The sequence below is a fragment of the Tympanuchus pallidicinctus genome, unplaced genomic scaffold (assembly GCF_026119805.1).
Source record: "Tympanuchus pallidicinctus isolate F22 unplaced genomic scaffold, pur_lepc_1.0 scaffold12, whole genome shotgun sequence".
Lineage (NCBI taxonomy): Eukaryota > Metazoa > Chordata > Aves > Galliformes > Phasianidae > Tympanuchus > Tympanuchus pallidicinctus.
The window spans coordinates 13370036-13385414 of NW_026294637.1; the positions used below are offsets into that span (position 1 = coordinate 13370036).

A 15379-nucleotide genomic window follows, 5' to 3' on the forward strand; every position below is an offset into this window, starting at 1 on the left:
TTACCAAGCCCACAAATCTAACAATTTAAACTAAAAACTAATATTTTCCATGTTTGTTGGATCCAATTTGCTTAGGCAAAACAAACCTGGCTTCAGTACACTTCCACTGTGCTGCCCTGTAACACAGCTCCTGGTGACAGAACACAGGGCAGTTTCGTTAGCCATCCAGCAGCAAATCCAATAGCATGAGAAGTATGTCAGCAGCTCCTTCATGGTTCAGTTTATTTGGTTCAGTAAACTTCTCTCCAGTGAAATATCACAAGCAAAGACCAAAGAAACTCAAGGGAAACATTTTTTCTTTTCATATTTGTATGTTCATGAAGACTGAAGGATTCTGGAGAAAATGAACAAGAGCAGCTGATGAATGTAGACAGCATGCATTCCATTTCCAACATGGAAAACATTTATAAAATAAAACCCCTTCCAAGTAGGAAAAGTGTCATATGGAAAATGATACTTCTGTTCAAAGAAACTTGTTAAGAGGGGAAAAAGCAGCTTTGTCTGACTGGGAGTCCTGAACTCTCTGCTCATACACCAAAAGCATCATGGTAGCATAAGCATCCCTGCAGAACCCTCTTTCTATCTGTCCTGGCTTTCAGATTCTTCTGCTGACAGCATCTATTTAGGGCACATTGTTGGGAGACACTTTTTTGGATCTGGAACTTTTCCTATTGCAAGCTTTCAAACAACAGATGTAGTTTATTTATTTGTTCATTTTCCCAATTGTTTTGGGATAGATTTTAGTAATGCTTGCTGAGCCCAAACGTATGCTAACAGATCTTCACAGTACACCACTGTGAGATCACTCTTAATAAAAGAGAAGAAAGTAGTACTGGAGTGCTGAGCAGAAATACTCCAGAAGTTTGTGAACTACAGCTCACAAGGTAACAATGATCATAAGATCATCTATATACAGAAAATCATAATAAATATTGTATGACAGCAACAATAAAATCCCTAACAAAAGTTCACCAGGCAAAATCTACTTAAAATTCCTCTGCAATGCATGGATAAAGGATTCTTTTTGAAATAAAAATAATTCCAGACAATTTTTGATAAGGAGTCTCACTTCTAGACATTACTGCATGACGATACTTTAATAAACCACGTGCACTGCAGAAGTTTCAGAAGAACTGCATGCCTTCATTGTAAAATACGTGTTTGGAGAAATTCAGGATACACTAAAAATGATGTTTAGAAGTGTTTAAATACCATACCAGTGAAAGCATCAAACTCCTGCTTAGATGAACACAGCTAGTGATTCTCAAAACAACAGCTTCTATGTGCTGCAAAAATAGGATTCTCGTTCAGACAAAAACTGCAGAAGTAAAGCAAAACTATGCTGTATAAAAACATCAAAGGGCACAATGAAAAAAAAGAGGATCATCATATCTCAGAGGCAAGAGAATAGGAAAGAAGTAAGGGAGGAGAGGATGATGAAAGCAAAACAAAAGTTCCAAGAACTCTTTACAATTCTTCCATCATTTCTTTTAAATACAGATATCTTGGAAGTACAAAAATGCCTTGGGATCAGCTGCCAGGTCACCATTCTTAGACTGAGGGCTTTGGATGCTTAGACCTATTTGCTGGAATGAACAAAGCCCACTTACTCTGGGATTTAGTTACAGTCAAGCTGCGGGCAGACTCTCTCGCTTAACCAACGTGCTGCCAGTGTTGATGTGTCATCTCCTTCTGATTGTTACTTCTGTCCTAAGGCTAAAACTCATCCAAATTCTGCTCTTTCTTTCCTTTCCATCGCAACTCTCAATCGTTGTCCATGCACCACTGCCCTCTTTATTTCCCACTGCCTTTCTGCAAACTCCAGAACAGACGTTTTTCTTATTCAGAGTATCACAATGGTGCCGAGCATAAATATTCACGAGGGTGCTTTCTGAGAGTAGCTAATACCAAAAATTCAGAAGTAAATAACATTTCACCAACTTTCCTGTGCAGACAAGACTGGTTGTGCATATGAATACATTGCCTGCACCTCCCAGCCTGGCTCTGCAGCTTGCTCTGCTTTCCACCTTGCAGGGAATGGAGCTAGGATATACTAAACTGATCTGGACTCACAGCCCTGTGAGTTTCACTCTATAATGTCTTTCTTTGCTAATATTTTAAAGATTCTGTTGCCTCTATTTTCTAATTATTTCAAGCTCCTAATTATTTTTTCCTGATCTTTCCACATTTATGCTGTACACATTTCATTTCTCCTTGTCCTACCTAATGCTGTGATCCAGAAATTATGCTGAATTTCTGACATAGCAAGTTGGCACAAGACAAGTGATTTCACTGCAGGATCACACAGCAAAAAAAGCAAGGCCATAAGCAGAAAATGAACTCTCACTTCCAGTACAGCTCCCTAAAAATAAAACTCTAAAAATGTATAATCTTTTGCTAAGCTGCCTATTCCCCCGCCACTACTCAGTTTACTCCTCTCATGATAGCGTCAGTACACAGGAAATAGCAGCAAGGAAGATGCATATAGGTAATAGCGATTTTTTTCTTGGTTCCTCAGAAATAAAACTGAAGGAAATATTCCAAACCATAAAGTTATAAGCAAGATACACGTGCAGTTTGAATCCTCCTGTCTACTTTCTCTGGGTTTAGGACTTGGATTTTACTGGAACTGGACAGGAAAATGCTTTCATATCCTACAATGCCATATCCTACATCAAACAGTACACCAGCTGTAGTGGATGACACTGAAGGTTCACCTAGTTCATTCATTTGCTGCTGTGACCAACAGATGATGCTTCCTGAGCAGGAAAAGTTTACATATACATGTAGCACTTTCCCTATACACTGTCACAGTCACCATTCTTTCGCAAGGATCTTCTGAGTAAATGGCATTGTCAATCCATTTAGTAATCCTCAGTGGATTTCTCTTACGTAGACACTTCCACGTTCCAACTGACCTTCCATAAATGCTACATCACAGCTGGCAGGGAATTCCTCAGTACACGTCTTGCGGAGAACTGCTTCAACTTTTGCTATCAAAACGACCCCCACATCTTGTACTAGAAGAAACTAACTGATTCCTTCTCTATTTCTTCCATCCAGTGTATGATTTTATAGATCTCCATATAACATCACTTTTAGTTCTTACATTTCCTGTCCTAATCTACTTTGTTTCACATTTGTCTTTATTCATTTGCCATCTTCTCTGATAGTGTTGTATGACTATATTTCATCCAGGCAGTTTGAGACCATTTCTTCTTTTTGCCTTTAATATCAAGGAAATGCAAGCTCCAAATCAGGCGTCTGATTATTTTGGCAGAAACTCTGGCCAAAAATTTAGTCATGCACATATTTGCAAACAAGCACTTCCACAAAGGGAGAGAAAACAGTACTGGAAAGAAAGGCTGCAGAAAATAAAAGGTCAAATGAACATGAAGTGTGTGACTAAAAAATATCGCAAGTATTTTCTTCCCCTACATCTACCTACTTCTAAATATCACTTGAAACTATCAAAGTTTGCATTAGGTAACAGATGGAGATTTATTTTTGTTGTTGTTGTCAGCATTTAATTATAGAAACAATTTGAGATCCATATTATGTGTTAGCCCAAAGTATTCCTGGAAAGATTAATGTTCTAATGATTTCCCAGTATTTGGGCTCATAGAATTCAGATTAGGTCAGATGAAACCCTTGAGGTACTAATTTCAATTTAGCAATTATGGATTGCACAAGTAGCACTTAAACATTCACATTTAGAAGTGCTTTACTTTAGATGAGGACAGCATATTTGTTACCCCATAAATAATGTATGCAGTTTAATAGTTGTGTGGATGTGGGTGGTGCATCCTTCTCCATCATTTTCAAGGGAGGAGAGCAAGACTGTATGCACTGTTCTGCACGTGGCATCAGCCTGGAATCATGAGCTGAATTCTGAGCATGGAATCATTGCTGGCTTCTTTGTGATCTGGTTTCCCTGCTCTTTGCCACAACTGCCTTACAGGCTTATTGATTAATACACTTCAGTTCATTTTTTTTTTTTTAATTGGAGAACGAATATGTTCCCTTTTATTTTTTAAATTCAAGAAGATAGAAATGGTTGATTTTGTTAAGCTCAGAATCAGTCTTCTGGTTTTACTTCTCAGCAAACCAACCAACCAACCAAAGCAAGTCATAGTTGTTTTGGTTCATATGCCAAAACTAAAATCAAAACAATTATGATGAAACTTTACTATACTACGATTAAGTGGTATTTACAAAAACAGTCTTACTGCATCTCTTACTGATGCATAGACACATCATTAACACAAATTAAGAAAGGATGAGCTTCCTCCAGGGTACCAAGAAGTCATGAAATTTCATGTCATTTTTATGCTGTTCTGCATGAAGGTAATTTATGTTAGCATACAGACCAACGTGACCACATCGTACTGCCTCTCTGAAGGATTCATGTTGAACTAAGAAGAGAATGAGGGAGACCAACTTTTTCCATAGCTTGTTAGGACAAGGGGAAAAGGCTTTAAAGTAAAAGAGGGTAAATTCAGTTTAGATATTAGGAGGAAATTTTTTACTCAGAGTGTAGTGAGGTGCTGAACAGGCGGCCTAGAGAAGCTGTGGCTGCCTCATCCCTGGACGTGCTGGTGGGTGGCAGCCTTGCCCACAGCACGGAAGTTCAATCTTAAGGTCCCTTCCATCCCAAGCCATTCCATGATTCTACAAGTCGGCCACCAACTCACCTGGCTAAGAGGTAATTTGCCAAAAAATCTTCCAAACTCAGCTGCAGTGAGCACTGGAAAATATTCAGCAGTTTTGTTTTGCAATTTTTGCAGGCTTGCCTATGAAACTTTGCAGTTCCCTTTGATCATGTCTCTCAGTCACTAGCATGACATTTTTAGCAAGAGTGTTGTAAGGTGCCAAACTTTGAGATACGATTTCCTTCTCCAAGTCATTACATGGATTAATAATTTGGTGCAGTTTTCTAATGATACAATAGATTCCATTGGAAATTTTCACATTTGAAAGCAACAAAGTTCAAACTATATTTTTAACTCCCTCTCTTAGACTTACTGGCAAGTTAAAAACAACACTAAACATTCTCACAGAGGATATATAAAGAAAACAGCTATTCATGATTGTTTTCTGAAATATGTGCAAACAATAGAGCAACAAAGTGTCAGCACTATAACAGGCATTGGGAGAACATGAAAATGAGGAATAAACCAAAGAAAGCACACATGTAATGGAAGAGAAGTTAAATAATCTTTGTTTTCCTCTTTGTGCTAAAAATGGAACACTGTTGTAGAATGCATCAAGATGCATTTGTAGATATAATACGGAAAAGAATATGTTATGATTTTAGATGCGTTCCAAAAGCCTCTGTGAGCATGGAAGTTGCAGTGAGCACAGACCTACATTGAAGGCACTGACTTCCTCTGTGACCATTTCAAAGGTGCTGTTGAGCAACTGTTGCAGCTTGAATTGGTATGACCTGAAGGTGGTAATAAGAGCTATGTACACTGTTCCCTTTGCTGCTACTAAATTATTAAGTATTATTGGCACGAACATTCTTTCTTTGTATCAAAGGCACCACTTTAATGCATCTTGGAGTAACATTTTCCTTTCTCAGAGCCAAATCACAGCAATGACTAGGTCAGTTTTGCTATTTATTACCATTGTCTTTTTACCCTTTTGTTGCTTCCAATTTCTGAGCTTTAGTTACACAGCCATCCATATCAGCTGTATGACCTTGTGCTTCATAATTTGAAATTTCTACCTGCTTCTACTGCCGTATTTTCAAGGCCCTCCAAGCTGTTAGTGTTTAACTTTGTGGTCTCTGCAGTATCAGCAAATGCCTTCCAACGTTTCTCAGTTTTGTACCTTTCCTGATGGCTTCTTACATTAAAGCACTACGCTACAATTAGCCAAGAAATAATCCCCAGGGAGAACACCCTCCCCACTGTAGAAGTTTCCTTCTCAAAGATCTGTAGCCTCTCATCTGTCTGGTTCATCACATCCTGACATTTCTTCCTCTAATTCTCATTCATTCTATATTTAATAAATTTATTATCTGGATAATTTTAAGATAAACAACATAAAAGTCTGAAGTCTTATCAGAAAGAGACACCACGCTTGCTTATCACACTGCGCTTTTTGTAAGCTTCCATTTTATTATACCCCATTTGTCAGCAATCTCTCCATATTCAGTGTTTTTTTCCTTCTCAATTCATGAAGTTGATGAGACCACAGTTCACTCTGCCACTCCTTTCTTAAGAACAGATACCATCCCAGGCACTTAATAGACATTCCTGAAAAGGCTGCTCTATGTGTACCAAGCTACTTCAACTAAAGAATTTTTTAAGTTTTACAACCAGAATATTTCATCAAATCCTCTTAGGGAGAAAGAATCATTCATTATGTCATCTAGAAATTAATTGTTATTGCATAAATAGATGCATTCAGATGCACATCTATATTAACTCAAGCTTTGAAATTATATATATATATATATTTTTTTTTTTAATACAAAATGCAGAGCTTAGGCCCACCTGGAGTAGGTAACAATTATACACAGATAGAGTTTTGATCTTAACAGTTTGCTGTGTCTTATAAGCTGTCTTATAGTAACTTCTTCAGGTTTTAGATTCCATACTATTATGACTTACTATGGATTTCATTTCAGAGGCACTGGGATCACAGAGTCAGCACTCTAGAACAAAGAAAGATCAGCAAAGCTTAGAAACCAAATTTCAACTCTATACAGACACAACTGGAGGAGCATGTCAGATTTTGTTTAATCAGTTGGAGACTCTTGACAAATGCGGTTTCAATGCCTCTCTTCCTCTCGTGATGATAGTCCATGGCTGGTCGGTATGAACACACATTTTATTTTTAATCCAATCTGATTTAATACATCTGATTTGATATACTTTCCTCCTCATTACGCTAGTGCCAAAAGCAACTTCAGAATTAAAACTAGGATCTCAAAGATGGTGGCAATCACAGCTAAAAATGAAAAGTGGCAATTCTCCACTGAGATTCTGAAGCAATGCTCGAGAAACAATTTTTCCTATGGGAATCCCATGCCAGGAATTAGTTTCAGTCCTGGTTTAAAGCCAGCAGAGTTAGAACAAGCAGCAGAATTAAAGAGCTATGCCTCTGGAGGACTGAATATTAGGTTTCATTCCTCTGGTACATTCGCTGCCAGGTATTTACAGGCTTCTTGAAAAGAACTGCACACAAACTGCTCACATCTTTCTCACAGGTACACCTGCAGAGAGAACTTCTCTACAAGCTTTTTTCAGTTGAAAAGTCGGTGAATTATCACTGAACTGCTTCCAATTACATGATTAAAAAAGAGAAAAACATAAAAAAAAAAAAAAAAAACCTGCTCAATTGCATAGAATTTCTATGCTACAGTGAAATTTTATCAGCTTCTCTGTTGAAAAAGAAACAAAAGATAAGGCAGGATAAGAAGTCATCTAATTTGAACAGATACCTGATTCTCATAGAATCAGTATCACCAAACGAGAGGCAAAATACACCTTCCTTCTGCCACTGCAAACATACAATCAGAGAAACCTTGAGCAACACCCTTATACACATAACTCTTACAACACAGAACAGCAAAGATGGAATGTTGCCCTAGATTACATTAGCTAAGACTCCCGCATGCAAGGATGTTCAAAATCTATGCTCTTCTAAAAGAGAAATTATGGATCTGAGGCTGCTGCTGTCAATATTCAAGATTCACATTCATTTATAGTGCAGAAGTATTATGCTCTCAGAGAAGTATGAATGGAAACCCAAACCCTAGACTTCCAAACTCTGTCAACTCTTCTCTGGCCAGAAGAGATTAGGATGTTCTGTTATTTAGGAACAACTAGCTCATCCTAAATATGAAATATTAAGTAGTAATTCTGGTCCATTAAATTGGGAGCAGTTGTAGATGCTAATACAGAAAGTGTGATGCAGTCCTTGAAAAAAGAGCCAGAAAGGAGAGGGATAAAAGAGATTTCAAAATGGAATGGCTATAAAAGGCAAACATTCACAGGTCTGTGGCATTGCAGCTTTGTTTCCCTTTCCTTTCAGTATAAATTTACATGGATAGCTGCTCTTGAAAAAAATCAAACTTTTGGGGCACTTCTGTCTCTCTTTAATCAGTAATCATTTCAGCGATAAGAGATCACATCCTAAAATACTTATATATGTTCTTATTTTTTTGTCCACCAAAAATCAAGGATTCTTGGCAATGAAAGATGCTGGCAGCCTCAAAAATCTTAGGTACCTGCACTAGCCCTCCTGGTTCATGTTACGGCTTACATTTCCCTGAGCTTCTCATACAAAATACTTGGTAGACGCGGGTTTCTCTTAAGATTACCTCTTTAATTTTTTTGTGTGTTTGTTTTAATCTGAACAGGTGGATGGGATTTTAGAAAGTTGGATTTGGAAAATGGCAGCGGCTCTGAAGTCTCAGCATAAACAACTTAATGTGATCATTGCAGATTGGCTTACATTTGCTCACCAGCACTATCCCATTGCTGTACAGAACACACGCTACATAGGACAGGAGATAGCAGACTTTGTGGAATGGCTGGAGGTAAGATATAAATACCAACTGGTTAATGCTTATTCTTTTCAATCAATTCTAATATCCTGTAATTTTCTTCCATTCATTTTCACATGGTTTCATAGAAATCTTTACCATGTAAGAGAAAAAAAGCAAGTGGTCTTTTTTATCAGAATACTTCCATGTGTCTTTAGAGGTGAGATCATTTCACGCTCACTCAGTTTTTCAATTCCCACTTGTGCAGACAGCTGAAGTTCTCTGAACTGTTAAACTACTCAACAGTATTTCAAGTTCAGAACTCAGTCAGTAAAAGAAAGTCAGAGCAAGAGTCCTGTACTTTCAAAGCAGGCACATGATCATTTGCAAGTGGCTAGTTCAGCGAAATGGGTCTGTGATCTATCCTTAACTCAGAGTTCAAGCATGACATCATGTCTGTTGGTTTTTTTTTGTTTGTTTGTTTTTCCTCTGTTTCCCAAAGATTAGTCTAAAATAATTGCTTGGTGATCCAAAGTTTAAAGGGAGATTTAAGAGGACAGATACACATGATCAAGGGCAGTAATGAGTGTGGAGCCATGCTAATGAAGTGACTACTCATCAAAACTCCCACTAGGTACAAACAAGTGGCTGTCCCTTACAGCAGTTTAGCTATACCTGCAGCCACCCAAATGGAAACATTATAGAGGAGTTTGCAAGGGATTGCTTGTCTCCAGAACTGTTTTAGAAAAAGCAGAAGGCAAAACACTGGAAAGAAAATTACACATATAAACTATGCACCCTGTGTAACTCTTATTTCGGCTATCTCCAGTAATAATTCAAGCTACCTAATTGGAAGTGAAATTTTATCTCTGCACCTCACAATGAATTTTTGAATACATCAATTTAACTATGGTGGGACCTGTGGCAGAAGGAAAACAAGCAGCAGAGCAGAAAGATTTGCAGCCAATACTCCTAAAGGGCTTTCAACAGAAATGGCAGGGCTAGAAGTTACTAGACAACATTCCCATCTAGGAAGAACAGGCAAGAAGGAGAGCCAGAGTCACCACTTACACACATTTGCATCACTACCAACAAACAGTAACAGAACCTCTACTATTTCAGTCGATGGTTTTCCTGAGCATATCACAAAAGTCCAAGTGCCCAGATGGATGGCATTTTCCTGATGCAAACAAAGGAGGCAAGGAATAACACTCAACCAGCAAAGAAATCTGGTGCGTGATACAAGCACTTTGTTTCACCTTCAGCATCAACACACAAATTTCTTGAGTTACAACTCGCAGTATTCCTTGTTTGTGGTTAAGCATTTTACTAGTTTACATGTTGCATTTTCTGCATCTAAATCAAACTGCTGTTACCTTCCAGGAATCCATTCAATTTTCCAGGAGTGATGTTCATCTAATTGGGTACAGCCTGGGAGCTCATGTTTCAGGGTTTGCTGGTAGTTACATCAGTGGTACAAACAAGATTGGAAGAATTACAGGTAAAAAGATTTTAGAATTTCAAAATTTTAGAAGCTCATTCTCCAAGCTGAACAGCAGCTTTAAACTATGGAGTAAGTATTTTTCCAGCAATCAGTTCCCAAGAAGGGTATTATACAAAAGCACCCAGTGAATTAAAAACATACATAACTGGAATATTATTTTTCTGAGTACTGCAGTAATTTGAATATTATTATACAGAGCATCTGATTCTGTGAAGTGAAGCTTTAGAAATTACAAGTCTCAAATGTAGGCTAAAAGTCAACTTTGTTGTAGGACTGCTGTTTTCAAAAGGACCTCTGAAACGCATGACCTCTAGAGTATCAAAGAACAGAATTAAGTAAACATTTCTCAAAAGACAAAACAGTAGTGAGCTTGGCTTACCTATAACAAACATATCTATCTCAGCCTGTGTCCTTGTGTGTATAGCAGTTACTGTTTATTACATCTCTATTTACCTTTTGGTGTATCCATGTATCCTCTGCAGTACAAGTGTTCTTAGCATTGTTTCTGTCAGTGAAAGACCTTGTAAATTTCCAGTGCTGTATGTTGTTAAATATTTATCAGACATTTTTTTCTCAAAACAGTATAAGAAAAGCTCATCTATACTGTATCACAATTGGATCGTTTGCTTTTGTTGCAGGCCTTGACCCTGCTGGCCCCTTGTTTGAAGGAATGTCACCAACAGACCGATTATCTCCAGATGATGCAAACTTCGTAGATGCCATTCATACGTTCACTAAACAGCACATGGGTCTCAGTGTTGGCATCAAACAGCCTGTGGCCCATTTCGATTTTTATCCCAATGGAGGCACCTTTCAGCCTGGCTGTCACTTCATGCATGTGTATAACCACATTGCACAATATGGGATCACAGGTAAGATCAAATGGACAGCAAGGGCAGCAGAGCTGCAGCTGGATTTATGCCACCTCTGGAAACCACATAGACTTATGGTGCTAAAACATCATCAAATGGGGAGCACTGTCTCCCACTATAAACAAAGAAGTTTCTTTTCTAGAAATTGATTATAGATTTTTACATGTGCTGAGCTCAAATCATTCTCACTGAATAATAAGAAATGTGGCTGCCTAGCACTTCTGAAACAAGACCATGAGTACACTGCTGTCGAGAACTTTCAAATAATTTTCAAAGCTAATTATTTTTGTGGTAGAGGAAACAAGAAAAAATATTTTAATTAAGCTAGATTCATCTAGCGTGCAATTAGCTATTTCAAATCAAACAAAGCTGTACTACTCACCTTAATTCACCTTTCCCCAAGTCATCATCCTTCAGCTGCACAGAGGGTAATGCTCTCTCCAGGACTTCACTTCCAATGTTCCAAGCTGGTTTTATACATACAGAAACCCATTTCCAAAGGACCTAAACACAAATGTACAGAGATCATGCAACATACTGAAAGAAGGTAAAGGTACTGATGCACGGTGTCAGCCAGAACTGTTAACTGAAAAAAATAAGAGTGCTGTTCACTTGGCATTTCTCAGCTATCACTACACTATATAGAAGTAGATCTTACTTCTTAGCAGATAATTCATGACACCACATAGAAATCTTATCAAAGAAGTCATGTAAAAACCGTCCACTGTGGTATATTCAAATTACACAAAAGAAAACAACTTCTATAATTTGATTTGAAATTTTTAAAAGTATAATTTCCTTTTAGAAAAGGAGAGAAAAGGCACTCATCTTAAAGCACATCTATGTATTTAGTAAATATTATGTATTTCATACATTTTTGGTGACTTTTTTCCACCAGTTGTAGCTGAAGGCAAAATTCAACATTAGAGCCTGTTAACTCTGATGAGAACAAAATATGTCATTATATAAATGTTCAAAAGTCAGCAGTGTTCAGCCACTCAGAATTAGGCAGTAGTCTTGAGTACAGCGTGATCTGAAAGGCTGCATGTAGCCTCACACTGTATTTCACGATTAACTTATCAGTCAGGACAATGTAATCAAGGTTCATACTTACCGTCTTGGGCAGGCAGGCTAAGCAAATGTAAGCAGCAAACAATCCAGTTTTATTAGTATTTGGGTTCAGCCAAACTGTCTTGGATGATCCCAAAAATACTGTTCCTGCATGTATGCTTTCTGAGACATAAATTGTAACATTTCAGTAGTAAGAGGGGTGGGGGAAGCACAGTAACATATACAGTTGGCTACTCTGTAGCTGGAGCAGTAAAAAGGAAGGACTGTTTGTGTATTTTCAGGTATCACTCAAACTGTGAAATGTGCGCACGAGAGGTCAGTTCACTTGTTCATTGACTCCCTGCTTCACCAGGACAAGCAAAGCACAGCGTACTGGTGCAACGACATCAGCACTTTTGACAAAGGATTGTGCCTCAGCTGTAGGAAGAACCGGTGCAACACCCTGGGCTACAACATACGGGAGGAAAGGCTCCCAAAAAGTAGAAAACTCTTTTTGAAAACAAGAGCACGCATGCCTTTCAAAGGTTTGTGGCAGTGTTTGTTATAGTCTCCATGTCATGAAGTGTGGTGACAAGTCTAGGCTTTGTGATCCTGATAATTCATTTATAAGAAAAATCTGCAGGATGATCGGTTTGCAGACAGTGAGGAATCCTGCCAGGCTGCCTCGATGACCTCACATCAAATCTGTGCCTCAGAGCCGCTGGGTCGACAGGCATTTCTACAGCTGTCCTGTGCGAGTGCCCCAGCATCCGCAGCACACAGCCAAGCCAAAGCAGCAGCACAACTGCCCTGGGAGGCCTGTAAAGCCTCACGTTCCAAATTCACCCACATTTTTTCTGTAGTTTGTCTTCAGATAAATTATTCCTATAAATTATTACTACACACAAATCATTACTTTTCAGCCAGCGGACAACAGAACAGCTGGACTTCTACAGGCCAGAATGGGGCACTAAAACAAAGAGACCATTACTCTAGGATTTATCACCCTTAAAATATTTTATCAAGAGAACAAAATAACTACCCAAATTCAGAGAGACAGAGGAATCACCACAGAAGAAAGCACAGTCGGTTTCCCGCCTTTTCCAGCACAGGCCCAGAGTGCAGGAATCCCCTTCAGAACCTGCTTGTGTCACACAGTGCAACTTCACACGCAGTGCCTGGCACTCAATTGCAGCACCAGAGAATAAAACCCATAAAAATACAATTCACGTACTTTTAAAATACATTTGGAAGTGTTCCTCCTGGTAGTAACTTAGGATTCTTCAGGTCTGGAGCGAAACCTAGGGCAATGCTGTTGCACAGGCTTTCGTCCTCTCACTCTGGTGGCCAAGCACTGAGCTCTGCTCTCTGGTGACATGGAGCTCTGCTGGGGCGGGCAGGCTGGGAAGCAGGGAAAGGTTCTTCACCAGAGGGCGGTGGGCATGGAACAGACTGCCCAGAGCTCAGCCCAAGCTGCCAGAGCTCAGTAAATGTTTGGACACTCACTGCAGTGTCTCACTTGGAGATCCTATGATTCCTCCCACTAATGCAGCGGTGAAGTACACCACGACTGGAGATAAATGTGCTCAGCCCTGACTGACACTCAGAGCAGTTGAACCCACTGCGGGTCTCATACTTGTTAAAAATGTCACAGGAAGCTGCCTGGAGCAGATTCACAGATTTTTAAAGGCCGTGCAGTTGCCAGTGTTGCTTTGCTGTGTAACAGTCAGGCTACCATCAGAATGGGGAACATACACTGCTCTGATGACGCCATGTCTGCCACATGCACACACAGAAATAACACCCCTGTGCAGTTTCCTTTCCTGGATACGGAGATAGAATCCCACAGGTGTTGATTTTGATTTTAAACACTTTTTCTTTTTTTTTTTTTTTTTTTTTTTTTTTTGCATTTTTATGCTTCAACATGGTCTTCCTTTAAGAAGAAAAAGTTGTAGGAAAAAAACAAAAACCAATGCTCAAACAATAATTTCCTTTCATAACAGTTCCAAAACAAGGCTGCACCAGTGGAAGGATGTGTGTGAAGTGATCTTTGTAATGTTCTTAAAAAAAAAGTTTGAAGATCACGAGAGAAGCTCAAAGAGGGGAAACCCGAGGAACTCAGCATTATGTTTCACATTTCATAAAATCAGACATTTTTCAAATTACATTCTGGAGTGTACAGATAAAAAAGCAATTGCTACAAAGAAGGTAACAATTATAAAGTCATGATGAGACCCTGAGCCAACCAAAGTTTTTATGTAAACATGCTCACCTTTCTTCTTTGAGTATCATAAGCACTGCACAAGACCAGGCTTCATACGAACACTCAACTTTTACAAGAAGAGAAAACCCAGAGCAAGACAGAATAGCAATAGGTGATTTGTAAACAAGCCTTTCTGCACACTTTGTCCTTGTCAGGTCTGCATTTCTGGCTGGCAGCAAAGAACTGGTCATTTTGCTTTTTGATAAGTGGCAACTTTTCAAAAGAAAACTGCACTTCAATATACAGTAACTTACGAAACAGCAACAAAAATACACACCTTTTTCAGCTGTGTATTTTTTTTTCTTTTTTCCACTGTGGAAGCCCACAGCTGCACAAAGGTCTATCTGTGCACATACAGGAAAAGATGACAGGGCGGCAGTAGCATTATGTGTGAAGCCTGAAGCAGGTGATTTTGAGCATCTTCCCATGCAAAAGCACTTATGATGCTATATACAAACACACTGCAGTAATGTTTAACAGAACAGTTTCCCATGTGCAGTTTTACCACATTGCAAGGATAAATATCACCACCTATTAATTCTCCCAAGTACTTTCTGATATTTGTCAATAAAAATGACTGAGGGTTTCCTTCCTAACATCCAAACAGTTGTGGGCAAGAAGGCAGTTTGCAGATGGGAAAACCACATTCCACACTGCAGAAGTGTTTTAGAGCTGGCTTGCTTTAGATGTCTCCATTGTCACTGCATGTCTGGTTTTATTTTTATGTGTTTGTCAATATAAAACAGCGATGAATTAGAGCTACAAATAGCATATCCTGATAAGCAGTGCGTAAAATGCAGTGATGATTGTTAAAAAGTGAAGATTGTTAAAAATAATGGATCTGATGTTGATGTCAGAAGTTGATGAAGAGCCACCACATGTGGGTATTGTCAACTTGAAAACTCTTAGGCGCCATTATCACCCAACAGTAACTTTTCCATAGTACATTTAAGTGGCTACAGCCAGATCTTTTCTTTTGGTAGACTTGCTAGACAGGTAAGTGTTGGACATTCAAAACTAGATGATAATATCTGAGTACACAAGGCCTGTAACTATATGGTGGTTTTTTTGTTTGTTTGTTTGTTTTTGTCTTTTATAGTTCTCTAAATGCCAAACAGCTTTACTCAGAAAACTGACAATTCCTTAGTCATTCTTCTTTCTCAGAAGCATGCCATTATCTTCAGTCCAAA

General features: G+C 38.7%; 1 protein-coding gene across 2 annotated transcripts in view; it reads left to right on the forward strand.

Moving 5' to 3' along the window:
- The window catches only part of LIPC (lipase C, hepatic type), a 42587-nt gene that overhangs the window by 19951 nt on the left and 7257 nt on the right, over positions 1-15379 (forward strand). Inside the window, exons 3-7 of one of the 2 annotated variants that reach the window (XM_052671581.1) lie at positions 6638-6825; positions 8375-8554; positions 9884-10001; positions 10643-10876; positions 12229-12471. In XM_052671581.1, the coding sequence (XP_052527541.1) occupies positions 6638-6825; positions 8375-8554; positions 9884-10001; positions 10643-10876; positions 12229-12471 (963 nt within the window). The remainder of the gene's footprint in view (positions 1-6637; positions 6826-8374; positions 8555-9883; positions 10002-10642; positions 10877-12228; positions 12472-15379) is intronic. The other variant, XM_052671582.1, reaches the window with a different exon arrangement.